The sequence below is a fragment of the Dermacentor silvarum genome, chromosome 6, assembly GCF_013339745.2.
Source record: "Dermacentor silvarum isolate Dsil-2018 chromosome 6, BIME_Dsil_1.4, whole genome shotgun sequence".
Taxonomy (NCBI): domain Eukaryota; kingdom Metazoa; phylum Arthropoda; class Arachnida; order Ixodida; family Ixodidae; genus Dermacentor; species Dermacentor silvarum.
The window spans coordinates 76,901,653-76,924,808 of NC_051159.1; the positions used below are offsets into that span (position 1 = coordinate 76,901,653).

General features: G+C 49.0%; 1 protein-coding gene across 1 annotated transcript; it reads left to right on the forward strand.

Moving 5' to 3' along the window:
• Positions 1-280: 280 nt before the first annotated feature.
• On the forward strand, positions 281-22,125 carry LOC119455615 (uncharacterized). The gene is made up of 3 exons (XM_037717029.2): positions 281-569; positions 3,482-3,573; positions 21,784-22,125. The coding sequence occupies exons 1-3, from the start codon at positions 404-406 to the stop codon at positions 22,027-22,029; spliced, it is 504 nt and encodes a 167-aa protein (XP_037572957.1). The 5' UTR covers positions 281-403; the 3' UTR covers positions 22,030-22,125.
• Positions 22,126-23,156: the final 1,031 nt, after the last annotated feature.

Consider the following 23,156-nt stretch of genomic DNA (forward strand, 5'->3'; position numbering starts at 1 on the left):
AACTCATTAAGTCGCTGATTGGGTGCTCGAAATTATTTTAATACCATAAAAAAACACAAAATCTGCTGTTTATGTATAATTAGAATATTTTTATTTCTATATCTGCCAGGTAAATACATTTCCTAATTATTATAAACGTTATACCTCACCCTCATTTACTTTGTTGTTTAAGGTTTTTACCTCTCCCCCTACCCTTTAACCTTTAACCGCCGGCTTCTTGGCCAATCCCCCGTAGTGGGTAAGCGCCACAATTGAGAAACAAGCAAGCAAGCAAGCCGACGCTCTGCGAGGCGTCGAAGACGAAGAGGAACGCATCGGTGCCTGCCGGCGCGGCTCCGATCGCGGCCAACCCGATGGAGGCGGACTCCTCCGGCGTCGGCGGCGGCGGCCATCAGCGGCCTTCATGCACCGGGCGGCGCCCTGGCTGGGCCTGGGCACCGTGCAGGGCGCCGCCCCGGAACCGGGCTCCCTGCCCCCGCTAGATGCCGCGGACCGCGACCTACTCACTCCCTGGGTCGTGGTCATCGTGTTCACCGTGTTCCTGATAGGATTCGCCCGAGGCGCCGACGGTCAGTCGTGACACTTTTTCAACAACGTTACCTGTTGGGAGCACACTTGCTCTTATTCACTCACGATCTATTTCTCAAGTGTCAGTAACCAGCATGCGAGTATAGATGCGAGTGACGACGGGTGCGAATGTGATTGCGTGCGTGTATGGCTGTGTACGTGACCATGAAAGTGAGGACGTGGGAAGGTGAGTGTTAAGGCGAAACCTTGGGCGAGTTGCTACAACATACTTGCGATTTTAAAACAATGCAGAATGACGGGAGGTCAGACCACGAAAGACCCAGACACAGCGCTATGTCTGCGTATTTCTTCGTCTGGTCTCCGCGGTGTTGCGCTGTTTTAAAACCCCAAGAACGTGGGTGGACGTGAGCGTGAGCGTTAATTAATGCGTGCGAGTCGCCGTGAGTGTGAATGACTGAACTTGAGTGCATGAATGGACGCGAGCATTAATTGTGTGGTTTCACGTCCCGACACTAGAGTGGGTGAGCAGGAACGCCGTCGTGAGGGTGGTTCGCAATTATTTTGACCACCTATAGGGTTAATTAACAGAACACGTAGCCTGGTACACGAGCGTTTTTGCATTCCGCTGCCAGCATGTGAGTATACATGCGAGTAAGGGATGGTGGTTATTGGCAGACGTGAGCGCGAACGTCAGTGAGTGCCCGTAAGTGTGACTGAACGTTATAGTCCGAGTGAATGTAGGGACGGAGAAATGCCGGGGAGCGTTAGTGGCCACTTATTTTGCAGGTCTATGGAACATATAGGCTCCACTAACAAACAAAAAAAGAGAAGAAACAATTCTGCAAACAATTAGTATTAGGTAGCTGCGCATTTCGAAAGCACTCCGAAGTCATGAACGGCAGATTACCGATATCCTAAATAGCTCATGTTTAGCCTTGCGGGGACGCAACTGGAAAGATAAAGGAACTTGAAAGACAATTAACTATCGAACAAATAGCGATACAACAAAAAATTATGGTATCCTTAGAAATTAATTTCAAGTGGATACGTCTTGCAAGCTCAACGACTACAATTCGCAACTTTCAATATGTGCCATAAAGTAATTAGTTAAGAAGTTAATTAGCAATTTTTGCTTAATTAGTTGAATAAGTGTTGAATAAGTCCGCCTCTTGAGCTGGAGCTCAAGGACAAGAATTATGCCATCTGCTGCAGGCGATTTTTCGAAATTCCATAAAACTTAAAAATGATCATCCAGTATAGAACATTGGCGGTAGTTTAAACAGGCCGCCTTAGTGGGTACAGACTGGTGCTAAACTTTCTAATAAACATCGAAGTTACCCGATATCAGCTGCGGACGTTGTTGCACAGGTAAAGCCACTGTCAAACTTAATCCGAACAATGAAGACACATGTACAGTGGCGCACCTTTAACATACACAGGCTGTAACCAGCCTACATGGAATGTGTTCGAAGACGCATTAAGCTAGCACATTCCAGGACACCAATCAGAAACCTTCATCATCCTCCACAAGAAAAGCAAAAAGGGGCTTAAGGCGTGTTCGGGTTAAGTAAGGCGGTGGCTGTAAAGCAGCGTCAACACTAATCACAAGGTCATCATAAGGTCATACCAGGTTTACATATTTACAGGTCCTTTATCTTTTTTCACATGGAGTCCAGCTATCAGTCAATTTTTTTCCTACGCGTGTTTTACGTGCCAAAACCACGATCTGATTGAGGCACGCCGTAGTGGAGGGCTCCGGATGAATTTCGACCACCCAGGGTCCGTGCACTTAATGCACGATACACGAGCTTTTTTGCATTGCGCCCCCATCGTAATGCGGCCGCCTCGGCCAGAACCGAACCAGCGACCTCGAGCTAACAGCGCTACGACATAGCCACTGGGCTACCGTGGCGGGTACGGACCTATAACTGTGGTATCAAGCGTCAAGTTATACCTCGTACAACGATTATAAAGTGTAAATAATGCTGGTTACGATAAAATTATGAAATTATGCGCGTCCATTAGGATTTATTAAAGCATTTAGAATTCACTACAAAATGCGTAAGGGTATACATGATCCTAAGTTGGTGCACCTGCTATCTCGGAGAGTATACGGTAGATTCACACAGGACAGTGGGGTCTTCAATTCTTCATTACGCGCAACGTGATCCGCTACTGTTTCAGAAATATTTGACAAAGTAGGAATCACGGTTCGTTGGAGGGCTTTAGAAGCACCCGTATTTACACATGTCGTTATTTGCGTCAGCTCGTTCTAAAGCATGCAACAGATCAATAGAAAAGGCGTTCCCTTGTAGGAAAAAAAGGACTGTGACACGCTTATCCAGGCATTTATGCGCACAGACGTCATTGAACGCTGTGTTATGCCTCTTGAGAACGCGCCGTTCCATTACACACAAGAGATATCACGCTCTTTTGCAGTACTGCTGCTTCACTTTAGCCCATTACCTTGCTTTCAGTAATGTATAAAATATTCACCAAGATAGCTTCCAATACTGTTTAACACGAACAGCTCTCTTTGGCTCTTTCACCCGTTTGCGTGGTGGGTGGCGGCGGTCGTGGGAGTCAGACTTTCATCTCCGATACAAGGACACCGATGCAAAAGGCACATGCTCCCATGCAACCGAGTTTCGGGGCGCGTTCACCGCCGAACGCAAACTATTATAGCTTTTGGCGGCTCACGTGCTCTCGCGCGAGAGCTTTGAGGCACCTGAAGGTTTAGATGCTGTGGTGGAACGCCCGGGAAGGACATCCCTCCTTTAATCTCGTTGCTCGCTGTGTTTGAATGAATTGTTCAGCGTGGTTTCAGGGGGAAGCGTCAGCTTTCTAGCATGAGGATATGTGCTCGAAAATCCCGACCATCTCGAAGGCAAAGTTGCAAACGTCGATCTATAAAACCCTGCTTATCAGACTCTCTTTATTGTCTCGTGCGCAGACCTGTTCCAGGACATGGGCCTGGAGGCTTACTATGAGGACGAAGACCGATACATGACCCGGACCATCATGACTCCAGGATTGTCGAGAGAGGTCCGTGGAGATTAAAGGTTAAGATCATGCTTTTATAATGCGTTAGCTGCTTCATCTGTTAGAGCGTTAGCTTCCTCCTACTTCTTCACTTTATAACTGCCCGAGAACGTCCGCAAATCTCAGTGTGTGCTTAAAATCAGAGTTGTACTGGCCTTCGAGTGTTATCAGCTACATACCGCTCCTACTACATTTGGCCAGATCACCGACAGTGCTGCTTATATGGCCGTATAGCTTACAAAGCGCATTGTGTCGGGTAAACGCCAGTATTAAACGGCAAAGCAAAGATGCCTTGGATATGCCATTTTGCATAGGCTCGACGGCCGGTGCCTTGTTCGCTCTGCTTTGTTCTCGACTGGGCTATTAGGGGCACGCGCCGCCATGGGACAACTGCACGCGCCGTAAGAGCACAAAATGTAAGCTGGTTAGTATTCGCTTACTTGCCGTAAAAGGTCTACTGAATGAAATATGATTACAAAATTGAAATTAGCACCAGAAGTACAACACGTACGAGCGGCAACCAAAGTGTTCGCGTGAACAGTGCGATAAACAATCATTTTTCTATCGCTGTGCATAACGTTACAAACAACAAAACAGGTAAGTAAAATGAGAAGGACAGATTGCAGTCCAAGGCTGGTTTTGTAAACTGTAGTGAAAAGGCATAAGAAGAGGAGGACACTCCGATGCCCATTTGAAGAATAATATTATCATTTATTTCTTATTAAGTGAACAAAAGTGGAAAGCTAGGTCTCTTTAGGAACGCTATGTTCCGAAGTCCCAAACACTACTATGAAAGAAGGCAAGTTAAAAACAAATAACACTACAAACACTCCACACACTATAAAACAAGTCACAGGCATGTAAATAGTATCATCACAGGACACCACTGCGTTATGCAGTCACCACATAACGTAATGGGAATTCCACGTCAAGACTTGCACACAAACCTAACAATAGGAGTGCACAACATTTAACTGTCACTCAAACAACACGTAATGTTGCAAGGGTTCCCCCGCTGGGACAAGGTGCACTTCAATCGCATTAACTAAAGTGTGTTACTACTATTTCGCCGGGCATAATTGTAGAACTTAGGATAGCGAAACCAAAGACTCGGGAGCGTAAGGAGCACTATCGCTTTCATAATTATTGGCTTGGAAGCAATGAACTTAGCGCAGGTGAACAAGCATTGACAGCGACAGAAAAGTTTTGCATTGCACTTGAGCTCCTCGGGCGGTGTTGTAAATTTATACGGGTGCCACATGGCTTGAAGCAGCACGCAAGTCAACTTATGCTGGGCCAATGCCTCGCATTAGCTGGGCAGAAGGAACAGCACCATGGCAGGTGCCAAGCGTGCGAGAACGCAGGCGCTATGAGCGCGGCTAGTGGCGTTGCAGGCGTCGCACATCGACGCTGGACGATATGAGACTGAATTATAAAGCAAGGAGGTTTGATGAGACCGACGGGAAACCACCGGCATTAGTCAGGGCATGCCCAGTGAAATATTAGATCCGTAAAGCGCTATGGCGCCTGTGCAATTGCATCCCTTTGAGATTGCGAGCCCAAGTATTTCTTTAACAGTTGAGCAGCTATAGCTCGAGGCTGCGCCGTCCGTCCATCCGCCGGTGTCACGCTGGTCACGTGACAAGGAGAGGATGAGATCCGTGCCGGGGGAGGGCAGGTCATGGGACCATCAAGAAGGAGAGGCGCGCTGTTGGAGGAGGCGACCAATGAGAGGGCGCGCGCTGGGGGAGGAGGCGACCAGTGAGAGGCCGCGCTGGGCGCGAGAAGGAGACGCGATAAGAGAAGGTGTTTCTGTGCGGCGCGCCCTTTCGGATAACGCGCAGAGCTGCTGCCGACGCCATACGCGTTTCCCCACGATCGCGCCGAACGCGCGCCGATGTCCGTGACCGCTGCCCTGGCGGTGGCTCGGCAGGTTTCGACCAGACAACGTCGAAGTAGCGTCGGAAGTCAGTGCCTCTTCTCGCCTCGCAACGTTTCAATATAACTTCTAGTTCTAGATATGTGTTTACATGTATTTACGGAATTTCATCACGTGCAACAAATGCACATGTAACACTCGTAACACTCGGTGTAACTAACACAGCTTCGCTGTTCAACCATCGTCACGGAGTTCGCTGTTCAACCATCATCACGAATGTTTTATTGCATTTTAATGGTTCAGGATAAAAGGAATATACGGGGAATGAAATAATTTATGGCTCTTCTTCGCGCTTTGTAATTGCCGAAATTCTCACAAATAAATCTGTCGAGAACATGAAACCTGATAAGAGCAAGTTTGGCGTTTCAATAGTATAGCACCTGTTTAACAGCAAATAATCCATATCGACCACCACATCAACGCCGACGCCCATGAGGACGGCGAAAATTTGCCAGTAGTGTCCATATAATTGTTATCACAAAAAAGTACTAACGTGTGCAGTGACTTCCAAATTTTCATTGAGGGCTCTAGAAGCAGGCGTTTTCTATCTATGCCAGGTTATACTGTGACGGCCTGCTGTTGTAATATTTATATGATGGAGTAATAATTGAAAGGTCTCAGCAAAGCATAAATCAATCAATCAATGAATAATTTATTTACCGTTGCCAGAGAAAACCCTAAAGCCCAGACCACACGTACGCTTGCGGACGCGCGAAAGCTCACGTCTGCGCGCCCACGCATGCGCAGACGGTGCGGCACGGCTCGTACGCGTCGAAACGCGGCGCGATCTCGGTGATCAGCTCCTCTCTGATATTCCGCGCTTGGGCTGCCTCACGTCGGCGCGCCTTAGGGAGCCTACATGCCACGGCTACGGTGTATAGACCATGGCGTTGCATGTAGGCTCCCTAGCGCGCCTGGCTACGCAGCGATGACGCGGTACATTCAACTCTCAGTTAAGCACATTTAAACCATGCAACAAAGTGCTTCTTCTTTACTTTTTGTGCTGATCTAACAGTTCTAAAAATATAATAATTACGTTTATAGATATCAGAGCATTTTGAAACGCTGTCGATAAAAAGTTGTCGCAGTTTCACCTGAAAGGCGTCAAAGAGTGAGGCCAGTGAGCACGCGCTGTGCGTATTTGTGGATGCAGCACCATCGGCAACCGCAAGGCGCGTAGACGCGAGCAAGCGTATAAGTGCGCATCGCCATGCGAAAACCGTGCACACGTGAAGTGTATTGCCCCGACGACCTCGAGCGTAACAAAGCTTTCACTGCAAGAACGCCGACGTTCGAGCGGCTTAAAGGGACACACAAGTTCAGCTGGAATTTCATGCACAGTTTTTGTTGGGTGGAAAAATATGAGTTATAGCAGAGTTCGGCAGATTTGGCGCTGAAGCAGTGTCGTCACAGATTTCATTGCTCTCGGCTTTCGTGCGTCAGAAGAAGGCGCGTTTGCTCTACATATATGGTGATTGTAAAGGAGGAAAGAGACGCCTACTTCTGCAGCCCTTAAGGGAGCACGGCACAGAACGCGCGTTTGTTCTCCGCCGTGCGTTCACTCCCCGTGAAAGCGCGCGTCCCTCGCGCCCTTTCACTCGCACATACAGCGTTCGGCGGCGCGCGGCGACGTTTTCATCTCCATTGACCTCATACGGAACCTCACGGCGACGGCGACGGCGACGGCGACGCCGACGGCAGAAATCTGCTTTGTAGTGTCCATATAATTGCTATCGCAATAAAAAGTACGAAGTGGCGTCTGCCAAGGCGTCAACGAGTGAGGCCAGTGAGCGCGCGCTGTCACACGTATTTGTGGATGCAAACCACCATTCTTCGCTAGGCGCGGCAACCGCAAGGCGCGTAGACGCGAGCTTGCGCGCGTCCGCAAGCGTACGTGTGGCCTGGGCTTTAGGTGTGAGTGGGGCCCACGAATACATAACAACCAAGAAAAGACGGGAATATTAAAATAATAATAATACTATAAATAACACTATTATCATTAGGGTTATTATTATTTAGTCGCTGTATTTCATGCGAAAAACGTGCACACGTGAAGTGTATTGCATGGCCCGACGAAGACCTCGAGCTTCTGAAGACTGGTAACAAAGCTTTCACGTGTAATCTGTGCAAGAACGCCGACGTTCGAGCGGTTAGGCTTAACGATGCCAACACGCTCGCTGCTTCCCCATCGGCGATCCCTCCACAGGACGTCGCTCTCGTCGGGACCGGTTAGGGAGCCTACATGCAAGTGCTAGACCGCTTTTGAGGCGGTCGGTGACAGGGCTGCCCTCCGTGGCCATCTCCTTCAGGCGCTCGAGGGAATGTCCTTCCTCAGCGATGAGGTGGTGGTGGTAGAAACTTTCATTGCCATTGATGGTGGGGGCGAAGCCCCCTACATGGCACTCGGGTGCTTCCTTACTATGAGGAGGCACCCTTACAAAGCGAAGGAGAGCCCTTGGAGCGCAATCCTTCTCATAGCACTGGAGTTGATCCGGCGCTGGTCTTGAGGGGAACGGCAGGTCAAAAAAGTCTCCCAGTGAGACACCGCCACGGTCTGTGATGGGGGATGAGGGAAGGTGGGGCGATGAGGTCGCGGCTGTGGAGAGACAACGAGCGACGGCGCAGGGAAAACTCGCTGGCATCCACTCAACAGGCCGAGGCTATAGGTGCGCTACGGGTCGAGGTGCCTTCCCTGTGTGATGAGCTTGGCAAGCCGTTTTCGCCAATTTCTCCTACTGTGCTGCCGCTCCAACCGTCCGAGAAAACGTATACTACGAACGTCCCGACTGCTTCGCTTAGTGCTGCCTCTGTTGACCATCTCCACGGCAACACGAAGTGAACGTCGGTCTGCCTGTTTTGGAGCTGGGGATAGCAAGAGAATATCTGTGGCGAAACGTGCCCCGCGACCAAAAGCCATTTTTGTATTCAGGCTCTCTTATACAACCACGTCTGCTGATCTGACTGCACACCCCCCGTGGGTCGGAGCACCGCCCATTGCCTGCAAGCGCCTCAAGACGAGGCATAATTCGTATGCCTCGTTTCTCGTATGCGCTGACGAAGCCGTCGATGATGAAGCTCTTAAGCGCCTCAACGACCCATCTGTGTGGCCAATGGGATGCCTGTTCAAGCCATTCCGTGGGGTTCTACACGACGGCATGCTTCATGCTTCCGAGATAAGCCCCAAAAATCGAAGTGGTGTGTAATTTGGACATTTTCTACCAAAACGCTCGTGGATTTCGCACGAAGGCACGTAAATTTTATTCCAATGTCATTTTGTCTTCTTTTCCTATTTTTGTTATTTCCGAACCTTGGCTCTGCAGTGAAATTGTGTCTTCAGATTTTTTCCACCACAATACAATGTCTTCCGCAGTGACCGGGACGCCAGTGGATTGAAACAAAAAGGTGGTGGCGTACTGATGGCTGTTGACAGTTCACTGAGGTGTGTAAGGTGCAATGACATAGAAAGTGTACAGGAGTCGATTTGGCTTGAAGTCAGCCTAGCATGCTGTGAAAATTGTTACTCGGAACTTTCTATGTACCCCCGAATACTTTGCCTGTCTTGTTTGATGAAGTCATCTCTTCTATTGAAAGTGTTTTATCCTCCCAAACAAACACAAAGTAATCCTTATTGGTGATTTTAACACACCAGGAATTGATTGGGACACTCTTAATTATCCTCATTATAATCATTACATAGAGAACAAATGCACCTTGTTGCTGGACTTTGTCCTTCTGTTCTTTTCAGCAGCGCAACTTGATCGCCAATTCCTGTGGCAACGTTTTAAACCTTTGCCTCTCGAATGCTCAAGTTATAGATGTCTCCTTTTCTGACATTTCTCTTGCGCGTCCCAATAAGTTTCACCCATCACTTAAGATAACTGCCTCTGTGTCAGCGTTGAGGCCGAACTCCTCCTCTGGCATTTATGAATATTCTCGCTTTGCTTTCAAGCGTGGTGATTATGTTGGCTTATATGATTTCTTGTCCTCCACCGATTGCTCACTGGTCACAGAAAAAACCAATGTTGGTGAACAAATAGATCAGTTTACGGAGCTTGTTTTGAGCGGTATGCGCAACTTATAATGGCCCTAATGTACAAAGATCGCGTGCACCGTAAATCTATAAATGCCGTGCCTAAAGAGTGAAGAGAAGAATGCTGATTTTTTTGGACTCTCTGCAAACGCCTCTATAAGCGGGATCATGATTCATATATGGCATTTTTGGAAAAAAGCGCCTCCGACAGGCCGGCGGAATTTTGGAAGTATATCCGCAAGCGTACCAGTAATCGCGGAGAGTGTTTTCGCCTGCTCCACTCTAGTGGAGTAGAAGTCCAAGCAGTCGCGGAATGTTTTGCTGCCCATTTCTCTTCCTTATATAAACCTTCAGGTTTCAACGCTGGTGTCAGTCAGCAGCACACAACGGCTCCTACATCTAGCCCTGTGTTGTTTGATGACAAGCTGATCAGCGAATTTCTTAAGCACCTGAAGCTTTCCCCATCCTGCAGCCCTGATGGCATCCCCTCCGCAATTTTAAAAGCTTACAGCAGCATATTCGCCCCAGTATTGACATCTATATTTAATAACTCTTTGAATACTTATACTTTCCCTCAGATATGGAAGACTGCTCGTGTTTTTCCTGTACTTAAGTCTGGCTGTAAAACCGATGTCTCGAATTATCACCCGATTTATCTTCTCTGTGCCTCGTCTAAGGTTTTTGAGCTTGCTCTTAACAATATATTGCCGTTTACTGTGAAGAACACATTCATTCCGAATCAGCATGTATTCCTCACCGGCCGCTCCACTATCACAAATTTCGGAAGCTTCACGACACAGATCTCCGTGCCGGTACTTCAAAGGGGGCAAGTAAACACCATTTATTGCGACCTCGGCAAAGGTTTAGATGTGGTCAGCCACTCACTGCTTCTCATGAAGCTTACGCAATTTGGTGTTGACTCGGCAATTGTAAATCTCCTACGGGGTTATGTTATTTATTAATAGATCATGTTTTGTTAACGTCAACGGCCAAACGTCTTCTCCATACATGGCAACTAGCGGCGTCCTTCAAGGATCAGTGTTAGGACCACTCCTTTTTAAAAATTTTATTAAGGACGTTCTTTCCACCATTCAGAATTCTACATTCCTTCTATATGTCAATGGCTATCAAGATGTTTAAAGCAATACATACTGTTGATGACTATCGCATCCTGCCGTCTGACCTGTTCTCTTTTTTTTTAATGGTGGACAGATGATAACCACCCCTTGAAGGCTGCAAAGACCATAGTCATGAGTTTAACCCGCAAAACAGCAAGCATTTATTCTTCTCATTCAGTAGATTTTGTACCATTGTGTCAGGTCCGTGAGATCAATGACCTCGGTGTACTTTTTGATACAACCTTCCACTTTTCAGCTCACACTAAACGCGTTGCAATGCGGGGCATGCGCACTCTTGGCTCTGTTTGCAGACTGTCGAGAGAATTCTACAAGTTGTACACAACAATATGTCTTCCTCAACTCTAAAACGCGTCGGTCGTCTGGAACGGCATTTCTAGATCCAGCAGTGACATTGTAGATCGGGTCCAGAAAACGTTTCTAACCATATATCATCACCGCTGTGCTAATACGGAAGCTGGGCCTTGGTCTAGCCCTGTTGGATTATTGTCATTGCCCTTACTTCGCTGCCGACGCAATCGCGCTGACCTTCTGTTTCTTTTCAAACTCCTTCACGGTATCCTCATGTGCCCAGAAGTCCTCAGTATGGTATGGTAAAACTTTATTATTGTCCCTCGGAACGCGCGTCAGCACGTAGCGGGCCGCTCCCACGTCGGCACAGAAAGGCCGAGCCTCTCTGCTGCGTCGCGGGCCCGATGGACAGCCCATAGCTGTGCTTCAAGATCGGGGCTGCTTAGGGCAGCCTCCCATTTGGTCGACGTGACATCGTCGCCGTCGTGTAACGCGGGGCACCGCCAGAGCGTATGTTCCAAGTCAGCTAGGTCTGAGCATAGCTCGCAAGCATTGGTCGATTGTATGTCTGGGTATATTCTGTGTAACAGTGCGGGGTTAGGGTATGCCCCGACCTGGAGTAATCTGAGTGTCAACGCCTGTGGTCTGTTTAGTTTCCTATGTGGCGGAGGATATCGTCTCCGTCCCATGTAAAAATGTTTCGTAAGTTCGTTATATGAGGAGGGAGGGTCCCGATTGTCCATAACCTCAGCGTCACGCCACCCGGTAGCTACGCGGTCAACGACTCCTCGCGCAGCTCTGTGGGCCGACTCGTTGAGGTTGGGCGGGGCGCCCTTGATCTGCCCCATGTGTGCAGGGAACCAGATGATCGTGTGCGACTTGATGTCCTTGTCCCGTAGAATGCGCACGACCTGCTCCGAAACGGTGCCCTTGGCGAAAGCTCGTACAGCCGTCCGCGAGTCGCTGTAGATCGTGGTCCTTTTGTCGTCCAACAGGGTCAGGGCTATGGCCACCTGCTCCGCCACCTCGGCCGACTTCGTTCGAACAGTCGCACAGTTCGTGATTTTCCCATCGTGATCGATGCCCACCGCTACGAACGCCGTCCCGTCGGGGTACCGGGCAGCATCAACAAAACAGCAATCCGGAGCCTCTTCCCGAGCTTTGCCCAGGAGAGCTTTGGCCCTAGCTCGTCTCCGACCCACGTTGTGTTCGGGATGAACGTTGCGTGGAATTGGAGCCACGACAATGCGTTCCCGCTGTTCTCGAGGGAGACCGCAGAAGCGGGACTCGATTTCCGCCGGAGGAACCCCCAGCTCCCGCAGGATGCTCCTACCCGCTTGGGTGGTGGACAGCCTGGCATACTGCGCCCTCTCCTGCGCTTCCGCGATCTCTTCCAGCGTGTTGTGCATGCCGAGACACATCAGTTTCTCCGAGCTTGTGTACATGGGGAGGCCGAGGGCCCTCTTGATAGTCTTCCTGATCAACGTGTTGAGCTTGTCCCTCTCCGACCTTTGCCAATTGTGCATGGCCGCCACGTAGGTAAAATGACACATTACAAAGGCGTGCACCAGTCTCACAAGATTGTCCTCTCCAAGACCCTGCTGCCGGTTGGCAACTCTCCGTATGAGTCTGATGGCATTATCCGTTTTCTTGGCTAGTTTAGACACCGTCAGGTTATTGGAGCCGTTTGATTCGATCGTCATACCTAGGACCCGGAGGGAGTCCACCCTGGGGATGACACCGTCCTCACTTGTCCGTAGAGTGATGTCGACGTCCTCTACAGGCTTCCAACCCTTCGGTTTGGGCCCCCTTCGCCTGGGCCTGTAAATGAGCAGTTCTGATTTCCGAGGGGAACACCGAAGGCCGGTCGGCTTAAGATATTCCTCCGTTATCTCGATGGCTTCCTGCAACGCAGCCTCCACCCGTCCATCACTGCCTCCGGTACACCAAATGGTGACGTCGTCTGCATATATTGTGTGGTTGATACCCTCGACTTCGGAGAGTCTCCTCGACAGACCGATCATGGTTAGGTTAAACAGGGTCGGGGATATGACAGACCCCTGTGGCGTCCCTCTGAAACCCAGCCTAACCGAGTCCGAAACGAGGTCTCCCGCCCTGAGAGTGGCTTCTCTGTCCGCAAGGAATGATCGTGTGTAGCCGTGGAAGTGCTTGCCCAACCCGAGGCTAGATATCTGGCTCAAGACAAAGGAATACAAGACGCTGTCAAAGGCCTTCTCCAGGTCTAATCCAAGTATGGCTCTCGTGTCCCTCGTGTTACGGTCAATGACTTGATCAGCTTCATGGCATCCTGCGTTGACAGTCCTGCCCTGAAGCCTATCATATTGTGTGGGTAAATATCCCGGTCTTCCAAGTATCGCGAGACCCTGTTTAAGATAGCATGTTCGGCGACCTTGCCAACGCACGAAGTGAGTGAAATCGGTCGGAGGTTATCGAGACTAGGGGGCTTGCCCGGTTTGGGGATGAGAATGGTGGCAGCCCTCCTCCACATCTCCGGTACTTTTCCGTCGTTCCACATCTTGTTGATAACGTCCGTCAGGTACTCCACCGACTTGTCGTCCAAGTTCCTCAGTGCCTTGTTTGTAACTCTATCCGGACCCGGGGCCGACCTGACGTTTAAATCGTGCAGGGCCCGCCGGATCTCCTCGACACCAAACTCCGCATCCAGCTCCGGGTTCGCGACGCCCCCATATTCTGGGATGGGGGACGCCGGACCGGAGGCTACCGGCAAGTACTTCTCGATCAACCTTTCCATAACCTCCTCGTCCGAGGATTCTTGCCTGGCCCCGTGCAGCGCTCTTCCCAGCGTGCTCCGCTGGTTCGACTTGGTGTTGGTCTCGTCCAGCAGATGCTTTAGGAGGTTCCAGGACCCCCCGCTCCGCATCTGGCCGTCAATCGAGTTGCAAACTTCATCCCATTGCTGTCTGGAAAGGACCTTGCAGTACTCTTCGATGCTTCTGTTGACCTCGGCAATCTTCTTGCGGAGCCTTCGATTGAGCCGCTGACCCTTCCATCTGGCCAGAAGGGACTGCTTGGCCTCGAGTAGGTGCGCCAGCCTGCTGTCCATCCTTTGTACCGGGAGGTCTGTGCTAACCTCTTTGGTCGCGCCCTCAATGTCCTCACGAATCTCTGCAATCCATCGCTCTAGGACGGGCCTCTCTTCCCCGGTCCGCTCCTCTCTCAGCTTGCGGAACTTGTCCCAATCGGTGAATCGGAACTTGCGTTGTCTGTTCTGCTCGATCCGAAGGACGGTGTCCAAGACGTAGTGGTCGCTGCCAAAGTCCATGTTAAGATTTGTCCAGTTCACCTCTGCCACTCCCCTGACGAAAGTGAGGTCCGGAGTCGTGTCCCGGCTGGATGACGTACCGCACCTGGTAGGGAAGGCAGCGTCCGTGACCAACATCAGGTCCAGATTTATTGCCTCTCTCCATAGGTCCTCCCCTTTACGGGTGTCATACGGGTAGCCCCACGTATGATACGGAGCGTTGAAGTCACCCGCCACGACCAGGGGAGCGCCTCTGGCGAGATGTGCTGCTTTGGAGACAAGGGCTCTGAAGCGTTGCCTCAGATCCCTGGGACTGCTGTACACATTCAAAACAAAGATGCTCTCTCTGTTCGCCGGGCCGGGAATGATTTCTATCATGACGTGTTCGACCTTGCTCGACGCCAGCCTGAGGTCATGAACGACGTGGGTAAGCTTTTTTCTGATCAGTACACCCACTCCTCTTCCTTCGTCGTGTTTTGCGACAGACCGGTAGCCGGGCAGCACGACGCTGTTAGTTAGTGTTTCCTGCAGGAGTACTACGTGAGGCTTTTCCGAGTGCGAGCGAATAAATTGCTGCAAGGGGGCCCTTTTGTGCCGAAACCCCTGCAGTTCCACTGCCATATTCTGAATGAATTAGTTTGCACAGCCATCGTGTGGCTGTTGCAGCTGCGTTGCTGAATTGGTCCTGTGAGGAACACTCACGTTCTGCGCCGCCGAAGCCGTCGACGGGAGTGACAGCGCCCTCGGCCCCACGGTTGGAGCTACCACATTCTCTAAGAACGCCTCAATCTTGCAAAATCGCTGGTTGTATCTCTCCTCCATGGCCAACATACTGCCCTGAATGTGCGAGACCGTCTCGCTTAGCTGCTTCATGCTCTCGCTAAGGGAAGAGAGCATCTCGCGAATTTCAGATTTAGCCCTACCCCTAGGCTTGTCTTGCTCTCTAACTATGGCCCTCTTTTTGGCGGGCCTCTCCGTCTCGCATTCCTCAGCCATAGGTGTATCCGCCAGCTGTGGCGTCTGCCTATCTTCCGCGGCAGGTTGTGTACCTCCTACCTTCTTAATTTCCGCTATCTCAGCCATGAGGCTAGCTATCGTGTCTCTCATAATCCTATTCTCACGCTCGAGTTGTGCAAGCCTCTCGCTTGCACAACTCGAGCGTGAGAATAGGAGTTTTTGAGTCCTCAGTTGTATAATTTTTTGTATTCCGCGCAAGATCACCAAAGAACATAGACCTTTCCATGTTGCTGCCTGTAACCACCAACACTCAACCGTCCATAGAATACAGAGTCTTTATAACGCCCACTTTCATGACCTTAATATTTTTTACAACTCTCTGTCTTTGTTCTGCTCTCAGCTTTCCGTTGTTGTGTTAGTTTCACATATTGTTCAACTTCCCTTCTCCTCCTTTTTATTATGTATGCATTTTGCGCCTTCAGTTACATGTATGTACACTTTTCTTTTCAAGATTGTTATTTTTTATTCATTGTTTTTTTACTGATATTCCCCTGCTTTTCTATGTATACGTGCGTCAGCACCTAGACCTCACGGTTGTTCCAGGGCACGATAAATAAATGATTGATTATTATTATTATTATTATTATTATTATTATTATTATTATTATTATTATTATTATTATTATTATTATTATTATTATTATTATTATTATTATTATTATTATTATTATTATTATTATTATTATTATTATTATTATTATTATTATTATTATTGGAGAAGAGCGCCTCCGACAGGCCGGCGGAATTTTGGAAGTATATCCGCAAGCGTACCAGTAATCGCGGAGAGTGTTTTCGCCTGCTCCGCTCTAGTGGAGTATAAGTCCAAGCAGTCGCGGAATGTTTTGCTGCCCATTTCTCTTCCTTATATAAACCTTCAGGTTTCAACGCTGGTGTCAGTCAGCAGCACACAACGGCTCCTACATCTAGTCCTGTGTTGTTTGATGCAAAGCTGATCATCGAAGGCCTTAAGCGCTTGAAGCCTTCCCTATCCTGCTGTCCTGATGGCATCCCTTCCGCAATCTTAAAAGCGTACGGCGGTATATTTGCCCTAGTATTGACATCTATATTTACTAGCTCTTTGAATACTTCCACCTTCCCTCACATGTGGAAAACGGCTCGTGTTTTTCCTCTATTTAAGTCTGGCTGTAAAACCGATGTCTCAAATTATCGTCCGATTTATCTTCTCTGTGCCACGTCTAAGGTTCTTGAGCTTGGTCTTCACAACGTATTGTCTTGTACTGAGAAGAACACATTGATTCCGAATCAGCATGGATTCCTCACCGGCCGCTCCACTATTACAAATCTCGCAAGCTTCATGACACATATCTCCGCGCCGGTACTTCAAAGGGGCAAGTAGACACCATATATTGCGACCTCAGTAAAGCTTTTGATGTGGTAAGCCACTCACTGCTTCTCATCAAACTTACGCACTTTGGTGTTGACTCGTCAATTGTAAATCTCTTGCGGAGTTATCTTATTGGTAGATCATGTTTTGTTAACGTCAACAGCCAAACGTCTTCTTCGTACATGGTAACCAGCAGCGTTCCTCAAGGATCATTGTTAGGACCACTCCTTTTTTTAATTTTTATTAATGACGTTCTTTCCGCCATTCGGCATTCTTCATTCCTTCTATATGCCGATGACATAAAGATTTTTAAGGCAATTCACACTGTTGATGACTGTCGCATCCTGCAGCTCTGACCTGCTTTCTTTTTCTCAATGGTGCACAGATAATAACCTCACCTTGAATGCTGCTAAGACCGAAGTCATGACTTTCACCCGCAAAACAGCAAGCATTTCTTTTTCTTATTCAGTAGATTCTGTACCATTGTGTAAGGTCCGTGAGATCAATGATCTCGGTCTACTTTTTGATACAACCTTACGCTTTTCAGCTCACACTAAATGCGTTGCAATGCGGGGCATGCGCACTCTTGGCTCTGTTTGCAGACTGTCGAGAGAATTCAATTCTCCTACACCGTTCCGCAAATTGTACACAACCATCTGTCTTCCTCAACTCGAATACGCGTCGGTCGTCTGCAATGGCATTTCTAGATCCAACAGTGACATTATAGATCGGGTCCAGAAAAAGTTTCTAAGCATATATCATCACCGCTTTGCTAACACGGACTCTGGGCCCTGCTCTAGAACATTATTGCCATTGCCCTTACTTCGCTGCCGACGTAAGCGCGCTGATCTGCTTTTCCTTTTCAAACTCCTTCACGCTATCCTGATGTGCCCCGAACTCCTCAGTTGTATCACATTTCGTATTCCGCACAAGATCACCAGAGAACACAGACCTTTCCATGTTGCTGCCTGTCACCACCAACACTCAACCGTCCATATAATACAGTCTTTATAACGCCCACTTTCATGACCTTGATATTTTTCACAACTCAGTCTTTGTTCTGCTCTCAGCTTTCCGTTGTTGTGTCTTAGTTTCACATATTGTTCAACTTCGCTTCTCCTCCTTTTTATTATGTATGCATTTTACGCCTTCGGTTACATGTATGTACACTTTTATTTTCAAGATTGTTATTTTTTTATTCGTAGTTTTTTTACTGATATTTCCCTGCTGTATTTGCTGATATTGTCCCCTGCTGGTGTTTTTTACAACTCTATGTCTTTGTTCTGCTCTGGGCTTTCCGTTGTTGTGTCTTAGTTTCACAAATTGTTCAACTTCCCTTCTCCTTTTTATTATGTATGCATTTTACGCCTTCGGTTACATGTATGTACACTTTTCTTTCCAAGATTGTTATTTTTATGGATTGTTTTTTTTTTTCACTGATACTCCCCTGCTGTATTTCTTTTTCGATGTATACGTGCGCCAGCACCTAGACCTCATGTTTGTTCCTGGGCACGATAAATAAATGAATTGATTGATTGATTGATTGATTGATTGATTGATTGATTGATTGATTATTAGATCACAGCTCCTTACCCCGCCGGGGCATCTGCGTCGCAGGCGGTTGGTGTGTTCCGACGCCATGTAGCCGAGCACACGGAGGCGGGATCCTCCCACGCTTACCCATGTATGGCTTAGCTATGTCCGGGGAAAAGGGTATCCTGGGGGTTGAGCCGATGCTGAATGTTTGCCCCTTTAAGGCTCCTCGGCGCAGGCAACACACCCCTTTGGCCTCGGCTTCACGTAAACCGCACCCCCGGACTGACACACCCGGGGCAAATCGGCAGTCACCTTTTCCTGTCCCTCTCTCCGACCTTTCCCTTTCTCGATCAATTTCCATCTTTTCTGTCTTCTGTACACTTCTTCGAACTTTCGAGCTGCCAGGTGACAAGGGTTAACCTCATGTGGAGCAACCAACCTTGGTTGTACATATTTGGTTATAGCAATAACGTACAGTTGGCGTCCGCAGGATGTTTCTTGTGAATCCGGCGGCGTCTCCTTGTTGGGCTCCACGGTGAGTAGCTGGCGCTACTGCGGAAATAAGAACTATTATATTGCTATAGCAATTATATGGACACTCCCAGGGGATTTCTGCCGTCGCTATCGCTGTGAGGTTCCGTATAAGTCCTCAGGCGATAATATCGTCGCCGCGCGCCGGATGCTGTATGTGCACGTGAAAACACGCGAGGGACGCGCGCTTTCACGGAGAGCGACCGCACGGCGGAGAGCAAACTCGACGTCTTACGTCTTCGGTTGCGCGAAAGGCCGTGGGGGGATGGGAGGGAGGGGGTGGGGCGACGTTGTGCTGCGGCACAAACTGCGTATCTTGCAACAGGGCGCCGTGGAAACTGGCGACTTAATCTTGCACGCGAAAGGAGGAAAGCGGGAAGGCACCGCGGGAGGGAGGGGTTGTGACTTCTACACTGCCAGTAACTGAGTACTTATACTTTGCGCGGCTGCGGGCGGTCGTGCGCGCCGTATCTTGAAAGCGATCTGCCCACGCCTCGCACCTTTGTATGCGTTGTGCATTCGCCGCTTAGTTTCCGTTGAAGCGATATACCGCATGAACCTTCGCTCGCTGATGCCACCGCGCTTGCTCACGCCAGCGTTTTGACAGCGTTTGTGTGTGGTCATCGAGTGTGATCTCTTCATGTTATCTTGTGCACGCTGACACCATGCTTGTTAATTCAGTTAGTAAGCGAATATGTCCAAGTTTATACAGCCAATCGAACTGCCATCCTTACTCCGTATAGCTCTTTCTGCTATCGCAATTGATGCTTCGTCTTTCGGGTGAAACTGCTACTTTTTGGCTAGTTTATTTCCCCCTTTCCTGATTGGCCCTAGAAAATGGCGCGCTCCAAAGAAGTATTCAAATTTTTGGCCGGCAAATTGAAAACTTTCCTCGCTACCACGTGATTCACTTTGAGAAACCAAAAATTTCTAAGATTAATTCTCACCTTTTTCCTTTGCAAAACGTCTGACTGAAGCTTTTGGTCCTGGATATAAGCATCCAAGATAGCAAGCGGGGTTCTTTTTTTTTGAACTCCACGAGAACAACCAATATTACGCTGAATAATCTAGTACCATTCGGGAATGTTCATGTGACAGTCACACCACATCGAACTATGAACACCATTCGTGGAGTTGTTTCAGGAAAATGATTCAATGGAATTGACTGAGACTGAACTTTTAGTGGGTTGGAGTGATCCGAACGCAAACAATGTAAGCAGAACGCAATCAATGTAAAGCGAATTCAGATGAGGCGTGACGACAAATAGATCAAGACGCAACACCTTATTCTCATTTTTCGCTCAAGAATGCTGCCCGAGACAATCGAGGCAGGGTATCTAAAGAACCGGGTCAGACTACATATTGCAAACCCTCTTCGGTGCTTTAAATGCCAGCCATTCACAGGATTGCCGAGGCCGACAGGCATGTGCTGATGAACTGTAGTGCCGACTGTAGTGCCGGTGAACATTCATCCGAAACGTGAGAACGCTCCACACTGCGTGAAGAGTGATTGCGAGCTTTCCACATACTCGCGGTTTTGCCCGTCCTGAAAAAAAGAAATCGTAACGATCAAAGTCAGGAAAGACAGGAAGGCGGTTGTCAGTTTTGCCGAAGTGGCACGTCAGGGGACTGCGCCACAACGGCTTCCGGCGGCTGTCCGGCCCACGTACAATGAGCTGGTGGCGACGTCGTCTGCCCCCTCGGCAGTGGCAGTCAGCGCAGCACTGCCGTCGCACAAGGGACCGTCGACATCATGGGTCATCAAGGTGGCATCAAGGGTCTCGTCTCTCGAGGCGAGGCCTTCAAGGCGAACGCACCGCACGCAAGAGTGGGTGTTTAGCGCCCCGCAAGAGGCGCTGGACATGACTCCCAGTCAAACGGTGCCTGCGGAGCGGCGAGAATCTCTCGATTGTTCCAGAAAAATAAAAATAAACCCCACGTCAAAGTGCCCGAAAAGGGCTCAGTGAGATAAGTTAGCTTTCCTACATAAGACACATACCACAAACACCTTCTGCAATATGGACACGCAAATAGTGCAGTGGATCGTTAGGGAGTTCTACGCAATTTAGATAACGTTAAAGAACTTCTTACTAAACTTCGTCCAAAGGTTCTGTGTATTTAGGAAACACACCTAAAGACTACACAGACATATTTTCTTAGACAGCATACCATTCTTCGGAATGACCGCGACGTTGGTCTCGCATCGTCGGGCGGTGTGGCCATAATAGTAGGTAAAGTACTGCCTGCAAGTAATTACAACTCCGAACGCTTCTTACACTGACCCAGCGGCCAAATTGTCTGCATGCTTGGCTGACTATAGCTATGTGGTCGTAATGCCGCCGTGATCGGTGCATCGTCGTCATTTAAGCAGTCACGCGACTTATGTAACGCCATCGTCGTCATAATATCGCCCTCATACAGTCGTGAGGCCGTCGTGGTCGTTCCGTTATCGCCACTCCAGATTCGTCATCCGACTCTCGTCATGCCGTCGTTGTCAGGTCAGCTTCATCATAGCCTTCGTGACACAGCTGTCATCACGATATTGTAGTACATTTGTCTTCATCCCACTGTCCTCATGCCGTGGTGCTCATGCTTTCGTAGTTTTACCGTTGTCACCATCCCAGAATCACCATCTCATTTCCGTCATGCCGTCTCCATCATACAGCCTTTTTTTTTTTCATTTCATCGACGTCATTCTATCGTCAGTGCGTTGTCGGCATGCAGTCGTCGTCATGTCGTCGTGCTCATGGGTGAGCTTGGCAAGTGAATTCCATAGCAGAGTAGAGAGTGTATATGGCTTATAGCCATAGTAACGGAAGTCTCCGAATAACCACTACAGATTTTAAATAAACGTAACTTCAGCAGTACCGCGTGACGCTACAGAGCTTGCATTCTAATCGCATTGCCGTGGACAGCTATCGTGAGATACTTTCTGCCACGATGTTTAACTGAATTCACCTGTGGTTAATTCTTTTTGTATTTTATGTATGCGTACGCCAGACCTTAGCATTGGTGCTGGGCACGGTAATTAAATAATTGATTTATCATTGTTAATGTTAGCTTAATATTATGTCATTGTTGATTTGCTTCTAACGTAACTTGCAGCACCTGGAACTGACAAGACAGAGTTCGTCGCTTGGAAGAGTGGACGAGGACGAGCCAGGAGGCGCGGTCACTTCGTCGTCGACGTCGCCGACGATGAGGTGTGACCGCCGCCGCCATCGCCGCTCGGGCAGCCTTCGTCGTCGGAGGCGCGACACACTCAGCATGCAGGCCGTGCAGAGCATCGCCGATCGGCACAAGCCCAAAAACGTGCCGAAGCCGCCGGACAAGCCGGACAGGCCGGCCTGAGGAGCAAGACACGGCTTTTTTTTTTGTACTTTTTTTTTCTCGAGGAAACAATCTCGCAACGTATAGAGCTTATCGAAAAGAAGTAAAATTTCGAGACCCAGGCGCATTGACACTTGTTTTAACACTCTGCGCTCTGGTTGAAAAGTTCAGTGACTCTTACGGCTTTGAAATCATTTGCTGCGACAGCACTTACTCTCCCACCCATACCCACAACTCTCCCAACATTGTGTAATACTCCTGCTAGCTAGCCCACCTATATACAACGACGACGACGCGATGGCGACATATGCGACGACACATCAATGGAGCATTATAGCTAAAGAATTCCCGCATGACCATGCGAACCTTTTTGACGGACGCCCTGTAGCAGCGGACAAAGTGCTTGGATCATGACTGTGCCCTATAAACAAAGGCGCGCCATTGGTACCTTTCGCGAAGTCTTAGAAAACAGCACTCTCATTAAGTGTCATGGTTCCAGGTTGTTTGAGTGTCATGCATTTCAGTGTATATGCATACCGCTAATTTGGTGAGAGGTTATCCTGTCCTACTACTTACGTGCTAGGAAAGCCAGGAGCTACAGTGCACAACTGAAAAAGAGAGGGCAGTCCAAATTTACCATAGGCTGAGAGTACAACAAGCTCTACTTACGTTTGAATCCGTAGCCTCATTTGAGGTGTAGATAGCTACAAAATGTGAGAGATTAACACAAACTTTCACCGACGATTACGATACTCCCCAATGCGAATTTCGAGCGCAGCTGTTTAGGTGTTTCGAATTCGCGATATATTGTGGCAAAGAATTGGATTCTGAACGACAGGGTGCTCTCGGCTGCGGTGCTGAGCCTCTGCTCAGGCAGCTCGTTTAGCATCAGCGGCAGACGAAGCATTCCCACCGGTTGCGTCGCTCACTGTTCAGAAAGGAAGCGTGAACACGGGATCGCGTGGCTCGTGCGGAGCGCATTTTCTAGCGGCGGCGGCGCCTTAGGCGAAGTGGCGCATGCGCAGTGGGTCGGAAGCCCACGCCAGCGCTTTGTTTCCGCGCTGGCCGCATGCCTGGTAGCCGCCGGCACTCCGCTTTCCTCCTCGCCATTTCGCCATACCCTCCTCCGCTTTCCGCCTCCTGGTTGC

Bases quoted from the DNA above. Each gene is read 5' to 3' on its own strand.
- LOC119455615 (XM_037717029.2), top strand. From the start codon at position 404: ATGCACCGGGCGGCGCCCTGGCTGGGCCTGGGCACCGTGCAGGGCGCC. The intron at 570-3,481 runs GTCAGTCGTGAC...TCTCGTGCGCAG, and splicing joins ATTCGCCCGAGGCGCCGACG to ACCTGTTCCAGGACATGGGC. The intron at 3,574-21,783 runs GTCCGTGGAGAT...CGTAACTTGCAG, and splicing joins CTCCAGGATTGTCGAGAGAG to CACCTGGAACTGACAAGACA.